This window comes from Struthio camelus, chromosome 7 (genome assembly GCF_040807025.1).
Source record: "Struthio camelus isolate bStrCam1 chromosome 7, bStrCam1.hap1, whole genome shotgun sequence".
Lineage (NCBI taxonomy): Eukaryota > Metazoa > Chordata > Aves > Struthioniformes > Struthionidae > Struthio > Struthio camelus.
The window spans coordinates 21613111-21627080 of NC_090948.1; the positions used below are offsets into that span (position 1 = coordinate 21613111).

General features: G+C 41.0%; 1 protein-coding gene across 8 annotated transcripts in view; it reads right to left on the minus strand.

Annotated features, from left to right (window-relative positions):
* Nucleotides 1–13970, minus strand: part of WDFY4 (WDFY family member 4) — a 151290-nt gene that overhangs the window by 96874 nt on the left and 40446 nt on the right. For all 8 annotated transcript variants that reach the window (XR_011142195.1, XM_068950147.1, XM_068950141.1 and 5 more), the window contains 11 exons: nt 13058–13272; nt 12132–12244; nt 10940–11147; nt 10550–10626; nt 9620–9838; nt 8382–8566; nt 5111–5342; nt 3062–3213; nt 2375–2486; nt 2045–2235; nt 206–358 (listed from right to left, as the gene is read on the minus strand). Coding sequence is in view for 7 of the 8 variants with exons in the window: in XM_068950147.1 (XP_068806248.1) it covers nt 206–358; nt 2045–2235; nt 2375–2486; nt 3062–3213; nt 5111–5342; nt 8382–8566; nt 9620–9838; nt 10550–10626; nt 10940–11147; nt 12132–12244; nt 13058–13272 (1857 nt within the window). In the remaining variant the exon portion in view is untranslated. The remainder of the gene's footprint in view (nt 1–205; nt 359–2044; nt 2236–2374; nt 2487–3061; nt 3214–5110; nt 5343–8381; nt 8567–9619; nt 9839–10549; nt 10627–10939; nt 11148–12131; nt 12245–13057; nt 13273–13970) is intronic.

Below are 13970 nucleotides of genomic sequence, written 5' to 3' on the forward strand. Positions count from 1 at the left end.
GGGAGCAGCAGGGAGCCACACTGCCTGTGCTCCTCCAGCCATGCCAGGAGCCACCACCTCCCCAGGAGAGCCATGGTGTGGCACATCATCGCACCCTGCTCCACCCCAAACATCCGATCCAGGAGGTGCTACAAACAAACCAAACCTCGTATTATAGACCATCTTTAATAGAGCTAAACCTACAAAGTAATAGCTACAGTTTTACCTCAAAGTTGCAGAGGACATACTGGAATGCACTATAATTCTTGATAACGGAAGACTCAAAGCCAAGTTCAGCTGTGCCCACTAGGGAAAACACTAGCTGTAAAATCCTGTTGTTTAACAGCTGTGTCTTCCTCTTCAAAAGATATGCCAGCAACTGAAAAAAAAGACTATGTAAGTACATGCCAAGTACAAAGCTACATGCTAAATATACTAGACTACATACTAAAATAGAGCACCACCTCTGATTGAATCGAAGGCAGATGCACAGTTTACCTAGCAGCAGTAGTCATACCTGTAGCATACTTCATATATAACTATCATAAAGCAAGTGAAGATTTCAATTCGGGCATAAAGTTTTGAGTGATAAATGAAAGATTAAATTTCTTGAAGGGATTTAACAACTTTGTGGCATTGAAAGGCAGCAAAATACATACCATATTATGCTGAATGGAATCTACCAAAAACATACAAATATAATTGTAAGTAAGCACGTTAGATTCTCTACACTTTGTGGACTTGTATTCTTAGTTGCTTGCAAATGGTGTAGGCTTTAAAAAAAAAAAAAATTGAATTTTGACCTCTTCAAAAGAAATGGATACATTTCTGTGACAATTCCCAATTCTTCAGCTGAGTCTATTTTTGATTATTCAATCAATTTCCAATATATGGAAAAAACACTTAGAAAATCACTACATTTTAAATAGCTTAGGAAGAACAGACATTCATTTGAAAATATGTATTAAGAAATATATTAATACCAAAATAATTTTTATTAGTTGGCTACATTCAGATGTCCGAACAATGAGCAAAACCACTCCACTGCAACATGGTGATCAGTCACACTGAGAGAACACCATGAGCATGGAGCCAAAACGAACAGCCTGCACACAATCTAAAGGCTGACATTCCCCTAGAAAAGCTATTGGGTAAGCAATACTTAGGTATGATAAATATATTCATAGGAATCAGGATAAATTTATGAACAACTCACAAATTGGGAAAATGGAAAGTTTGCAGTCATTACTGAAGCCCTTATTTTAACACAACAGTGTTGTTTGGAACCATCTTTGCTAAAGTGTCTTCTCTGTTACATGAGACTCTGTTTAGCCTATGCAGAATAAACAAAGTCAATGAAACTGAACTGAAACTCCATGTTTCAGCCTTAATCCATCCAATACTACCTACACAGTCAAAACTTTCCCCGGTTCTCTCAAAATCTTGAGCCAACTGAACTCTTAGTCTGCACAGCTTTCAGGCTTGAAAGATGAATTTAGGGCAGACCTAATCAATATATAGCTTGAAATGCAGATAGCACTTATTTACCTCAGCACAATTCCTAATACACAACACTGGAGACTAAGCCACAGCAGTTCCTAGTCAGCTCTACACTGGGCACTCGGCAGAGATTATTCTTAGGCTGGATAAGCCAAGAGGAAGAAGCAAAACATTTGCCTAAGAAGTGGTTTCTTGTAGGAGGGATGAAGTGTGTTGGTAAAAGGTGGAGGATGGGTCACTCACAGATCTGCTGCGCTAGCATTATCAACTGTAGCCTTCTTAATATGGGCAGCATGACACCTTCCATTACTGGATCACATCTGCCCAACAGGCATCTGTCCTCACTTTCCCCATCTGCACATATACTGTTATAGAACCTCCTGGAGATTGTAAGCAAAGAATTTAGAACCCTTTCCCATACACCCATCCCGAAGATCCCATAATTTCCATGGTTACAATTGTTAAGGGCTGACAGCAAGGATATGCTTGGACCATTACCATTAACGGGTTAAGGCTCTCCAAGAGAAAGATTATATCTGGATTGAACAAAGGAGAGAATATCTACCTGGTATCCACCCATGTGCCTCATCAATTTTTCACTCATTGGGCTACTGTTCAGAATGGAGTTCAGGACTTTGACAGCCGCATACATGGTGTGGTCATCACGGGCCATAGCAATGAGACCCAGAAGAATGGCCGGGCCTCCAATAAAGTTCAGGCTAGTAGCTGCTGGTGAGGACTGGAACACTCTCACTCCTAGGAAATTACAGAGGAGTTAGTCAACCAGGAAGTTGCACAGACTAAATGTGTTACTGGACAGAGACAGCCCCAACTCTTAAAGGAAAAAAAAAAAAACAAACCACACACACAAAACATGTAAGTAGAGCTCATTTACCATACTGGCCCACAGCAACCGATCCAATAGTCCGCAAGAAACCTGAGAGGTGTCCAGCAATATTCTTAGCCAGGAAAACTGGAGTTGAACTGTCCCGAGAACTAATCCCCATCTAAAACATAAAAGAGACACCGTAGGAAAAGCTGTGGAAGTATTGGAAAGGCAGAAAGTAATAAGCAAAGATGCTTATTTGTTGGAGATTATTTTATTACTTTTAGACTTTGACAAAGCATATTAAAGCCAGTTTGTTTTTTTTTTTCTCCCCTTCAGAGCTGATTGTTGGGACAAACATCCACCCACCTGAAGTATTCCACAACCCCACCACTTTTGATGTGTCAAGAGTAGGCTTGGTATTGGCAGGAAGGCTAGAATAGCATATGAAAGGTTTATTGTGCAGGCATTAAGGAATAACTAGCTGAAATGAAGCGTTCTTAAACCTGAAAACTATGGCTTCTGCTGCTGTTTCAAGAAAGGCTCTTAACATTGTGTTCACACTGTCCAATCTACTCCTCATCACAGACTACAAGAAAACCATATTTATAATGTAGTTAAGGAATTGGAGGACAAGCTAAAAAAAAAAAAAATCACATAAGGTAAGAAGCTAAGACAAAGTCACAAACTTTCCTAAAGGAAACTGAAAACAAACAACATGAAATGTGTTAAAGATGAATGAGGGGAGCATATGACCTCTTTGGCAATCAGGCGACCATCCACTTCATTGTAGGAACTCTTTATATCTTGGACTGTAGTGAAAGACGAGCATGTGGCATTGATTCCAAAAGAAATTCTCTCTTCTCCCACCAGCAGTATAGAATTATGCTCACTGCTCTGATCCTCATCTAAAACAAAAGAGACCATAAATCTCTCAAGGAAATTTGCATGTTCAGCATGTGAAATAGGAGTGGGGCAGCTGAAAAATAACTGGAAGAAACAAAAATTTAGAAGAGAGATTGATTTCGATTGAGAATCAGAAAAAGGCTTCACCTTTTGCAACCTAGTCCATGGCAGCTTGCCAACATAAACACCAGTGAGAGATATGCTTGGCTCGTCTCCTCTGGTGACTACTCTGTGCAGATCCTACAGCCTCTCCCAACATCTCATGAAGCTTAGAAGAGTCTAGAAAAAAATCTTTCTCTGTCCGCACAATAGAAAAAAACAGTCTGGGCACAGAAAACATTTCAGAGACCCTCCAAGCTACTGAGTGTTTTCCTCATGTGAGGGAAAAAAGAATAAAGAAGCCAAAGTTCAGAGCTTCCAACTCACAACATATGGGAAGCTTCTAAGAAGTACCAGGTTCAGCGGTTTGGTGATTGTATGACATTTTCATATGCTTTTCTTTAAGTAACTTTTTATTTCTGCTTGCACGGCAAGGTAAACAAGGGAAAACAAGATGTATCTTTTTTTTTTGTTTTAATCTCATATATTTGACAAATTCATAGACTGGGAAAACTGTTGATTTATGAAACTGTTTTACTAATGCTAGTGTCATAGCCCTTGAAGGCAAAGAGGATTAGTACTTTTTCCTGCATTTACTAGAAGTAAATGCCCTGAGACTGTCACCTATTTTCCTGCCAGCAGGAGACTGACTTTTGGCTAAAGCTCTACATAGCTGCTGCTATGAGCAAGGAGTAATGATACACTGGTGAGAGAGGGCAAGATAGTGCTGATAGTGCTCTCCACAATAAGAATATAATTCCTGCTTAAGGAATAAACCATAATATTCTGGGGGTTGTACAGATTTTTTTTTTATTTTTTTTTTAAGTCAAAAGTTTATCTGGGTATTTTGATAGAATAGGGAGGCGTTAGGTTAAAAGAAAACTCAAAAACAAACAAACAGCCTGTGATTTCCCTGCATCAGTGCATCAATGGAGTCAGAGAGCCATAACTCATGATAAGTACTAAAGTCCAGCTGCGGAGCCCAGTGTACAGAGGAGAAAAAGTACCCCAGACTTTGTGAAGACTCAACACTTCAAAAATCAGTATTATTTTCATTTTTGGGTTGTATTTTGATATCATCTCTCTTTCAAAAAATCCCTTTTCTGTCTAGAGAGACAGCATTCTGAAGGAGGCCAGTCCTCTCACTCTGCTTCAGGCTGCAGTAACACCAAAAATGGGATTATATTCTGCTCTTTTCAAATGGGAGACAACCATCTCACTTCACCCCTGAGCTCCAGCACAGAGGTGAATGCACTACTTGTTGAACAAACAGTAAGCAATAACCAAAATGTTTTATCTGCTTGTTTAATAACTGAAGCTAACAGTACACTTTAGTTAAAAAGCCTCTTCATTATATGGAATGTAACCTATTCCCCTACCCCTTTTCTCCTACGCTGCAGCATTTGCAGCTAAAGATGTTGCTTCCTCTTCTGCCACGTTTTTCTGTAGCACCATAAATGTAGAATGTCTCAGTTATAAAGCTTCTTCCTGAATGTTTGGCCAACAGAAACTGCCATCTTCCACCTCCCCAAAGATGCGTTAGCTCGCTTCTTTATTCTCTAGGTCTAAAAAAGTCAGGGTTCAACTGCTGCTTGCTTCCTCCCTTTCTTGGCTCAATCTACAGTGTGTTGCAAGATCCTCAGGGCCTCTTACTACAAACTTGTACAAGACTCATTAGAGCAGGGTTCCAGGCCTTTAGGGAGATCTCTAGGTACAGATGGAATATTAACAGCAGATTATAACAGTAAAAAACATGAGCCTGGCAAACAAACAGTGCTGGAGATCAGAGTTGCCACATACCTTGAAGCTGTACTGCTTGGAAATTGCTACAATACTGTGGGCCAAGCTTACTAATCAACTCCACGGTTTCCACAGAGATGGCTTCTTCAAACAAGTACGTAGGGCCAAGGCGCCAGGTCAAAGACGATTTCTGTTTCCAAACTCGAGGAGTAGCTATGTACCCATAGACATCAATAAAGGAAGAGGGTTCCATGGAAATACAGCTACCTGGTAAGGGTTGCAGGTATTGCATCTGCAACAGAGCAAAAATTCACTTTGGAGACTCATTGCATCAGAGGTGTCTTAAAGGGTGGGTCCCTGGAAGGTACTGCCCACCTCCTTCCTTCACAGAAGCCTTGCAATTAGCTGCGCTCAGTGCTTCAGATCAAGCTCAAAGGTGAAAAAAATCCCAGTTCTTTGACAGATTAAAGCTAAGAGGAGAGACTGTCTAGCTTTGCTCTCTTTTTTAAGGGAGTTTCCTCAGAACTGGTGCTGACAAGACAGTAATCTGTCAACGTTCAAAAGCTTGACTTTAACCGAGGCAACATCTTGACAAACACCAGTGAAACCTACTGAACTATAAAGTGCCTTATCCTCTGCTTCAATAAAAAGACATGAAGAGTCAGATGCCTATGCAGGCTCTGGGCATCAACTCCGTTATACTTACCAAGACAGCAAGATTTTAGAGGTATGTGCTTATTGGTTTATGCCTATGCAGCCCTTAGCATAGTAGATCCGCTAGGTGATCCATAAATTAGTCAGCCATAAGTCTATTCTACAAACGTAGCTTAAAACTCCATAGCGAGTTTCTTGGGTTGGTTCCTTGGTCCCTACCATAACAACATGATCATCAACTGCTCTTTAGAAATTGGACTTTCAAAAGCATCAAAACTGTAAGCATTCTCAAAAATTCAAATATACTTTTTTGTTTAAAGAAAATAGTCCAAATCATCTATGTTAACAAAGAAAAACCCTGTCTTGACCTCAGACTTTTTTTCCCTCTCTTCTTAACTTCATAACCCAGACCGCGACTTTCAATACAGGAAGTCAAGTTACAGACCACTCCTTGTACAGGCACCTAGAGAAGAAACAATTTTTGAAGGGTATAGAGTGTCCAAGTGCCTCATTTGGCTTCAGTGAAAGTTCAATGGTTTAGAAAATAGGACCATTTATTTTTGGCATCACAATAAGGACTCAGCCTCCTGACTTGAGTCTACTATTTTACTAGATATAGAGAGCTCTAATAGAAAGTAGCTATAATTCTCTTGGAAGAAAATAAAATATACTGTACTTCAGGGCTTAACTCATCTTCTAACAACTTGCTGTTAGTATGAGAGACTCCTAGCATTTACCTCTCTCTGTCTACTGAGATGTAGAAGGTGGGATTGGTCAGTATTGGGAGACAGGACTTGAAATGGGAATGAATAAATATAATACCTGATGCAGCATCGTAATTCTCCTTCCCTCCCCTCCACCCCACCCTGCCAACAGTAGCTTCTGATATCTGTTAACAACCTTTGGGCAATTCTGATCTGTTAAACAATCTACCCTTCATCGTACATGTCAAGAGGAAGGCTTGCATCATGTCAGAGACCTCAGCAGTGGGACCATCTTTGATTTACTGAAGGCTTGTTTTATTTATTATGAGCCGTTTCACTATACGTTAAACACATTTGCTGTGAATTCTTTAATCAATTGCAATGCTTAGGTCTAGTTTTATTGATAACTTTCAGTCTCATTTGAAGGAAGGCAAATTAAATTAAGTTTTCATTCTTGAAATGGATATAGGTCCCAAAAGGTGTTTAGAAGACAGATCATTTTTCTCAAGTATGGGAAAGAGAATATTTGGAATTAAACAGGTTGCTTTTACTGGGGAAGTATAAAACACACAAGTGAGCTTTGCATGTGTCGAAACTGATTGAAAAATAGGAGCTGGAAGAGACTGAAATTGCAATTAATTAAAGGAGTCTATTAAAAAAACAGCTGCAATAGAAATAGGCTGCATTTTCAGCATTACCAGGATGAAGCATTCAAAGCCTATAAAATAAATCTCAGAAATAATATGAGATTAGCTTCAGAACCACGAGCATGATTATGACGACAGTACTTTTAAACTAGCGGCTCTTCTCATTTGTTTTCTTATCTATCTGAGCCTTTCTTGTGCACGTGGATTGCTTTCCCATGATTTCTCAAGCAGCCTGAGAAATCTGTAATTCATGACTTTCCCATGTCAGAGCTGAGACTCTTACACAACAAGATGACTGCAGGAAGTGGGACATCAGGGGAAAGAGGAGCTACTGCAACACTTGCAAAGAACTTATGAGCTGGTAGGGTTGACATTTACAAATGTCTCCTATCTGAAACCTTCCTCTTTATTTCCTATTAGCTTAGAATAAGTATGATTTTAATGCAAGAGCCATCTCATACACTGAACAACAATGGGTCATGAGGACAATCTGTCCCCAAATGGTTAGAGTGCCTGTGGGAAAGACCACTGACTCATCTGACCACTGAACCGATAGTTGAATGGGTGGCAGCTTGAAAGAAGCCCATGGACAACTAAGATGCTTGAGGAAATTCCATTCATCTTGGGATTCCTGCAAAGGGCTGGCCGGTCACAGAAGCTTATTTTCCCTCTGATCTTCCCTCCATTCCCAGGCCTTACCTCCAAAATTGAGGCTCCCTAGATCACTAATCACCTTTGCAGATTTTAGCCTAAAGCCAAAGTGCCTTCAGTTGTGGGTTTTCTGCTGGATGCACCTTAGTGGAACGTGTGTGTGTATATATGTATGTATATATGTATGTATGCATATTTTTAATAGCTGAGAACGTCTCAAAGTTACTCACTCTTAGGTATAAATAGAGAGATCCTCAAACTAACTAGTCAATTCAGAAAATGTTGGCCTAAGGGCACAACTGCATTTCATGAACATAATCTTAAGTTACTGTAAACTAGGCAACCCTGATTCTCAGATTAGTGTACCCTCTCAAAATTGCCATGGTTATCTGCTAAAAGGAAAAAAAAGAAATAAAAGAAAAAAAATTACTAGTTCAAAGCATCAGTATAAGCTGACATCATGCTTCTGAACAGCCACACAAATATACCCTGATTTGTATGGATTTCTGACTCCATCCAAGCGCAACACTGTGGAACATCTTATGTAAGCAAATCATCATTCTCTAAGGTCTCTTACGTTTACATTGAAAAGATATCGGAAGGTGGTGGGGGGAGGGGTGGAACGAACAGCAAATACTCAGCTGTCAGGCGCAGTTCTACGCAGAGAGCCTTTACCTTAGCGGAGCCAAGCATCTGACCATTTATATACGCTGTCACAACGCAGTTCTTCCTTGCTTCCTTAGCAACTGTCACTGTGAGGTGATACCACTGGCCAGTGACCAGCAGCTTGCCACAACCAAACTGGACCTGCCTTGGAACTAGGGAGTGATTTTGGACCTCGACCTCAGGTTCCATGATGTCTGTAAGAGCAAAAACAGGTGGCAGTCACTGGACAGTTTGGGGTCTTCTGTCTCACCTTCCACTACCTTTGGAATACAACTTTCAAATATGGCACACAGAAGGAACATGATGGGTATAGCATTAGTTGATGCTGTTCCATTCAATGTCTTTGAAACATTCCCTGGAGGCCTACTCTCAGGACCTGAGACTTGGATAACTCCCAAGATGCCTTCATATACAATGAGTTATACTCCCAAATACCACCTGCTAGCTGCCTGTATGCTGTAAAACTAGACTAAACTAGGATAAAGTCGACATATTCTCTGAGAGGAGAAGAACCTCTCAGGATATTCACTGAATTATCTGATACAGAAAGAAATTCCTAGCAAATTCATAAGAAGATAAAATTCCGTATATTTATTTACAGTTTCTATGAAAAGAGGAAAGCTGGGATTTTTAACTTCATCTAAGGGAATCAGAGCACTCACACAATGTAAACTGTGCACGAAAAATCCCAGCTACAATTCCCACTTCATTCCCAATCTCCTCTGCAATGCTGATTCACAAACACAATGAAAGTACCTACTATGCTTGATATGGAGAAAAGGATGAATGTCAAGAAGGAAAAAGAGAGTAATACGCTGGCCTGAGAAAAAACATTCTAAAAATGAGGAGAGAAGACCACCTGTTTCATTATGAAGCTACAGCACTCCAAGACTCTCCTGATCTGCCTACTGCCACATAGAACACGCAGAGGTAAACCGGTTCCTCAAGTCCGGTCCCCATACCTGTGCACAGGCATACAACTGACATTCAGGAGTATTTCTAGAATATCTCCTACAAGTTTTACCACATATTGCAGGCCACAAAATAATTCTCAATGCCTACAGCAAATTTGAAACTGAAATATGACCAAGGATTACAACCATAACAGGCTGCCAGAAGAACACTGAAAAGATGCAAAGCCTCATTAATGTCCTGGGTACTTTTAAAGAGGAATGAAATATTAACAAAAAATTCCAGGTGATCACCGGACACACACAGCCCTGCAGCTTAACTGAGAAAAGCCTTACCGAGTGGCTGGAATTCCACTTCTTCTGTGGAAATGACAAAGGAACGGTCCTGGGGGAAAAAGCTTACTGAAAAGCAGACAAACTCTTGCTCTGTTCTTGACATGTGCCTCACAATAGTGAGGAAACGGAGTGGGTGACTGTTGTGCACCAAACCAAACTTGTTAACCAGAAACCAGCAGGAGAAAGTCAGCCCGGTTGAGGGAGGGAACATTCTGGGGCCTGTAGGGAGGAAGTAAAACAGCAATAAGAAAGCTGATTCACTTGTGCAGACATTAGCAAACTGCTTGCTGTTTTATTTGTAACAAGAAACATGCAAGAACCAACATTAGAGAGGTTTAATTCCTATTCTGTTCTATTAGACTTCACTGCCCACTTTCAGTATCACAGAGACTGCACGTGAGAGTATGCACATGTCTAAGTGAGCTAGGATTGACTGATAAGAAATGAGTACTAGATCTCCATGCCACAGATTTCATCACTTGGGTATCACTGAACTAGAAACGGAAACAAGTTTCCTCAGAGTCCACAAAATTCAGGAAGCAAAAGGTACAGCATGAATAACCATTTCCCAGTTCATCTAACTGAAGATTTCAAAGTACAGGAGAATCCTATCTAATGTTAAGCGATGTAGTTTCTGTTGCTTCCCTGGGAGATTACCCTAAGCTCTGGTGGCTTTCGCTTGTTAAGACTGCTTTCTTCGCAGCCTTTAAATTTATGATGCTAATGCATCATGCTCTTAAGCTGCATCTGATGCTGCATCTTGGTGAGCAGACTGAGTTGTATAGCTCAGAGTTGGACTAGGACACACAGATAGAAGAGTATTGAACCACACAGCTTATTTGCTTCCATTTCTTAAAGCACTGAATGCCTGCAGCAGGGTTGAAAAGTCAGCGCTTTCAGGAGGCTGTAGGTGAGCCAGAGAGTGCTTACCCATGCCGATTCCTCCCGAGACAGACTGCTCGGCACTGGGGCCCATGACAGTGGCCAAGGTAGGGAGGTATAAACACCTACAAAAGCAAGCAATCATCCATTCAGCAGAAAAGTAAAACCATCCCTGAAGGTCACCACTGACCCAATTCTGGGCTCTTCTCACAGGCAAGCCCCTGAAGAATCAAGGCAGCAAAGCAGAGTCAGGCTATCAGCAAACAAGACAGCGACAAACTTTCTCTGGGCCAAACAGGTTGGCAACATGGCTGCAAGGAAGGCAGCAATAGGGCACAAAGCTTGATTAAGTTGAGAGGGGAGCAACTAGTTCCTGTGCCCAGAGTAAGAGCTGCAGAGACACTGCAAAGCAGCTTAGGAGAAAAGCAGTAGCAATACCCATATCCTTCCATGGACATGTCAAACTCCACAAATGATGGAGCCAAAGCAGTGTTGTGGAGCTGGAAGTTTCGTGGTGATGTCATGGAGATCAGGCTCATTGCAGTCTGGAGTGCCAGTGCAGATCCTTTAGACACCCAAGGGGAGCTGCTGAGAGGCACAACTGTCTGAGGAGCAGTTTTACTGTCCACCATGACCACTTCTGAACCTACAAGATCGATACAGTTCATAGCAAGATCAGTGTCTCCAGTGCTTTTTTCAGCCACAGACTGCCCACATTCACTCAGTTCATCACTGCTAAAATACAGCATCAGACATTGGCTCTTCGGCTAACGCACCCGCAGTCTGCAGAAGTCCTCAACAATAAACAAAACGCTGCACTAAAGGAATCTCAGAATAAGAAGCTGGCAGGAGAGATGGAACTTACAAAAGAAATGACAGACAGTCATATTTTCTAAGTTTTCAGGCAGCTATAATCTTCACCTTTAGTAAAGGAGGTTCCTGTCCCCTTGGCTTCACTTTTCTCACGCAGACCACTCAATTGTGCCGTAATGGAAGGGTTACAACCAGCACGTGGGAGTGGATCTGACAAATGACTGCAGAAAACACATAAGGCCCAAATCTGCACCATTCTGCATCAAGTGGCTCAGAGGCATGACAACAGTATAGCTGCGAAATACTATTAATGTAGCCTTACACCCACAAAATTTGCTACAATGGAAAACAGATAGGGATGGAAAATGGCCTACATGAGCAAGGCAGACTTTTAGGAGACCAAAGGAAGTACAATAAGTGGTGCTTTTTAGGGACCTACACCCTATTTCCAGCTATAAACCAAAGAGAAAACGTCGCCCAAACGCAGGAGACACTCCCATTGGTTTGTGAAACACAAACAGGGTTTTTATAACCACTTCCATGTCCAGTCCTGAGAAGTCTGAGCCTATTTCAGCATCTGGATCCAGCACAAGTCTTATGATTTGATCTCTGCTGGTCATTAGATCAGCTCTCAGTTTTGATCAAGAGGGAGCTCTACCCATCTGGCTATGTAGTACCTGCTCTAAAACATTCAGGCATAATCCACCTGCACCAGGACTGGCTTGGAGCAACTCACTGCAACAGCAGTTTCCTTTAATTAACAGACATTTATAGTCCAATCACAGTAGCAGTAACAGGCTGTTCACTGCATGCTTACCTTCATTCCAGGCTGCTTCAGCTGAATCACTCCCTTGACATGAAAGGACCTTGGTCCTGTTTGTACTGGGCCTCACAGCTACTGGTGGAGAACTTCCCAACCAAAGAAATTGCCTAACATAAAAACAAACAAACAAACATCCCACCACCCCCCAAAAACAAATAAATGAGGAAAACAATCAAGTCAGATATTTGGGAGCCACAGCAACTGCGCAAATACAGCTCAGCCCCCAGGAGACCAAATTTTTTTTTTTTTTTAAATTAGAAACCTATTTTATTGGGTTTTTTATTGAAAAAATTTTCCTAGGTTTAAATTTTTCAACAATGCTTAAACAAAAACTAAAGATTTTTAAATATGAAATTCTGTTCCATGTTTAAAAAAATAAACCTTTCAATCTTCCATTGTATATCCAAATCTTATCATCTGCACTCTGATGTCAACCAGGTACTCTCATGACTAGCATTCATTATCATTAAAGGAGAAAGCACATCCTCAAGGCAGGACAACAGACTGAGAAACAAGACTATATTTTCTATTTTGGGGTCTGTCACTGACATGGATAGGGACTAAGAACAAGTCACTTCAACTCTTCATGAATCTGCTTCTCCCTATGAAGACCGAGGGAGAATAACGCTGAAAGCCTTACTTGTTTTGCAATTACTTAATTAGTTACTATTTGAAAAGAGCTTTGTAATCTTGCAGAGATGATGCAGGAGAAGACCACAGACTTGTATGTAATTCAGTAAGTCATTTAAATGTATACCTTGTTATCATTATGCAAGAAAAATTAACTGAGACATACACCTAAATGTCTTGCTGAATCAGATCACCACATGAAGCGTCCAGTTATATATAAGGCAGACTATCAACCTAGTGCAGTGAGATATCGCTAAGCCAAACTACTTCCATTAAATACACTCTGATACCTTAATACATCTGGTTCAATAGCCTGTGAGGCAAGTTTCTCGAAAACCCTAGTGAGGGGCAGATGCAGTGGGTGGCTCTCATTGCGGAGGGCATCCTGACAGGAAGTTATGATAGTGCTCAACAAGCCAGAGCCACACATCACCTGGCGGCTCTTCTCCGACTTCACCAGGGACTGGATATGGTCAGCCACAGCACACTGGATTTCCTGAGAAAGCTGAAACAGAGAGAGCGCCAAGGTCAGCGGGTTGGGATTACAACTGTACATGGCAATCTTGCTTTTGTTTTTTTCTTCTGTAATTGCTGGGTTTCTGGATATAAAAATTTGCCCCAGAAAAGGAGCCTCTAAGATCTGCTTTAAGGGGCTGAAGTGTAACTGCACAGCTATTCCATAAAAGCTCTGCATCTGAACAGTCTGGACATAGCTACATCATAGCTGAGCTCCCCTGCCACAACACTAATGGTAGTGAAAGAGGACAGCAATCAGTCCTCATATAGAAGAGGGGAATACCATCAAAGGCAGGTTATTAAGCTTAAGTCCCAACACCAGCACAGTAACTCAGAACGTATTTAACACAAAGCACACGGGGAGTCACCTTATCTACTCTCTGCTTTAAAAATAATACCTTTAAAGTAAACTCTTATCAACAAAAATCCTGTAACTCTTGCTTAACTTTAAACACTTCTCTGTGTGTTTTGTCAAAGCTTTACTTCACTATTGGTTTTTGATGATCTTAAAGAAGTAACTGAATTCTTATAAATTATCTTTAGAGCAATTTGTTCCAATTTAGCAATGAAGCCCATTCCAATGACCTAGCTAGACTTTACACAAAAGTAACAGGGCATCACAGATTTAATCAGAAATCTTGTTAGGATCAAATGCTCTCCATCTCCAATAACTCTTCGGCTTTCTCA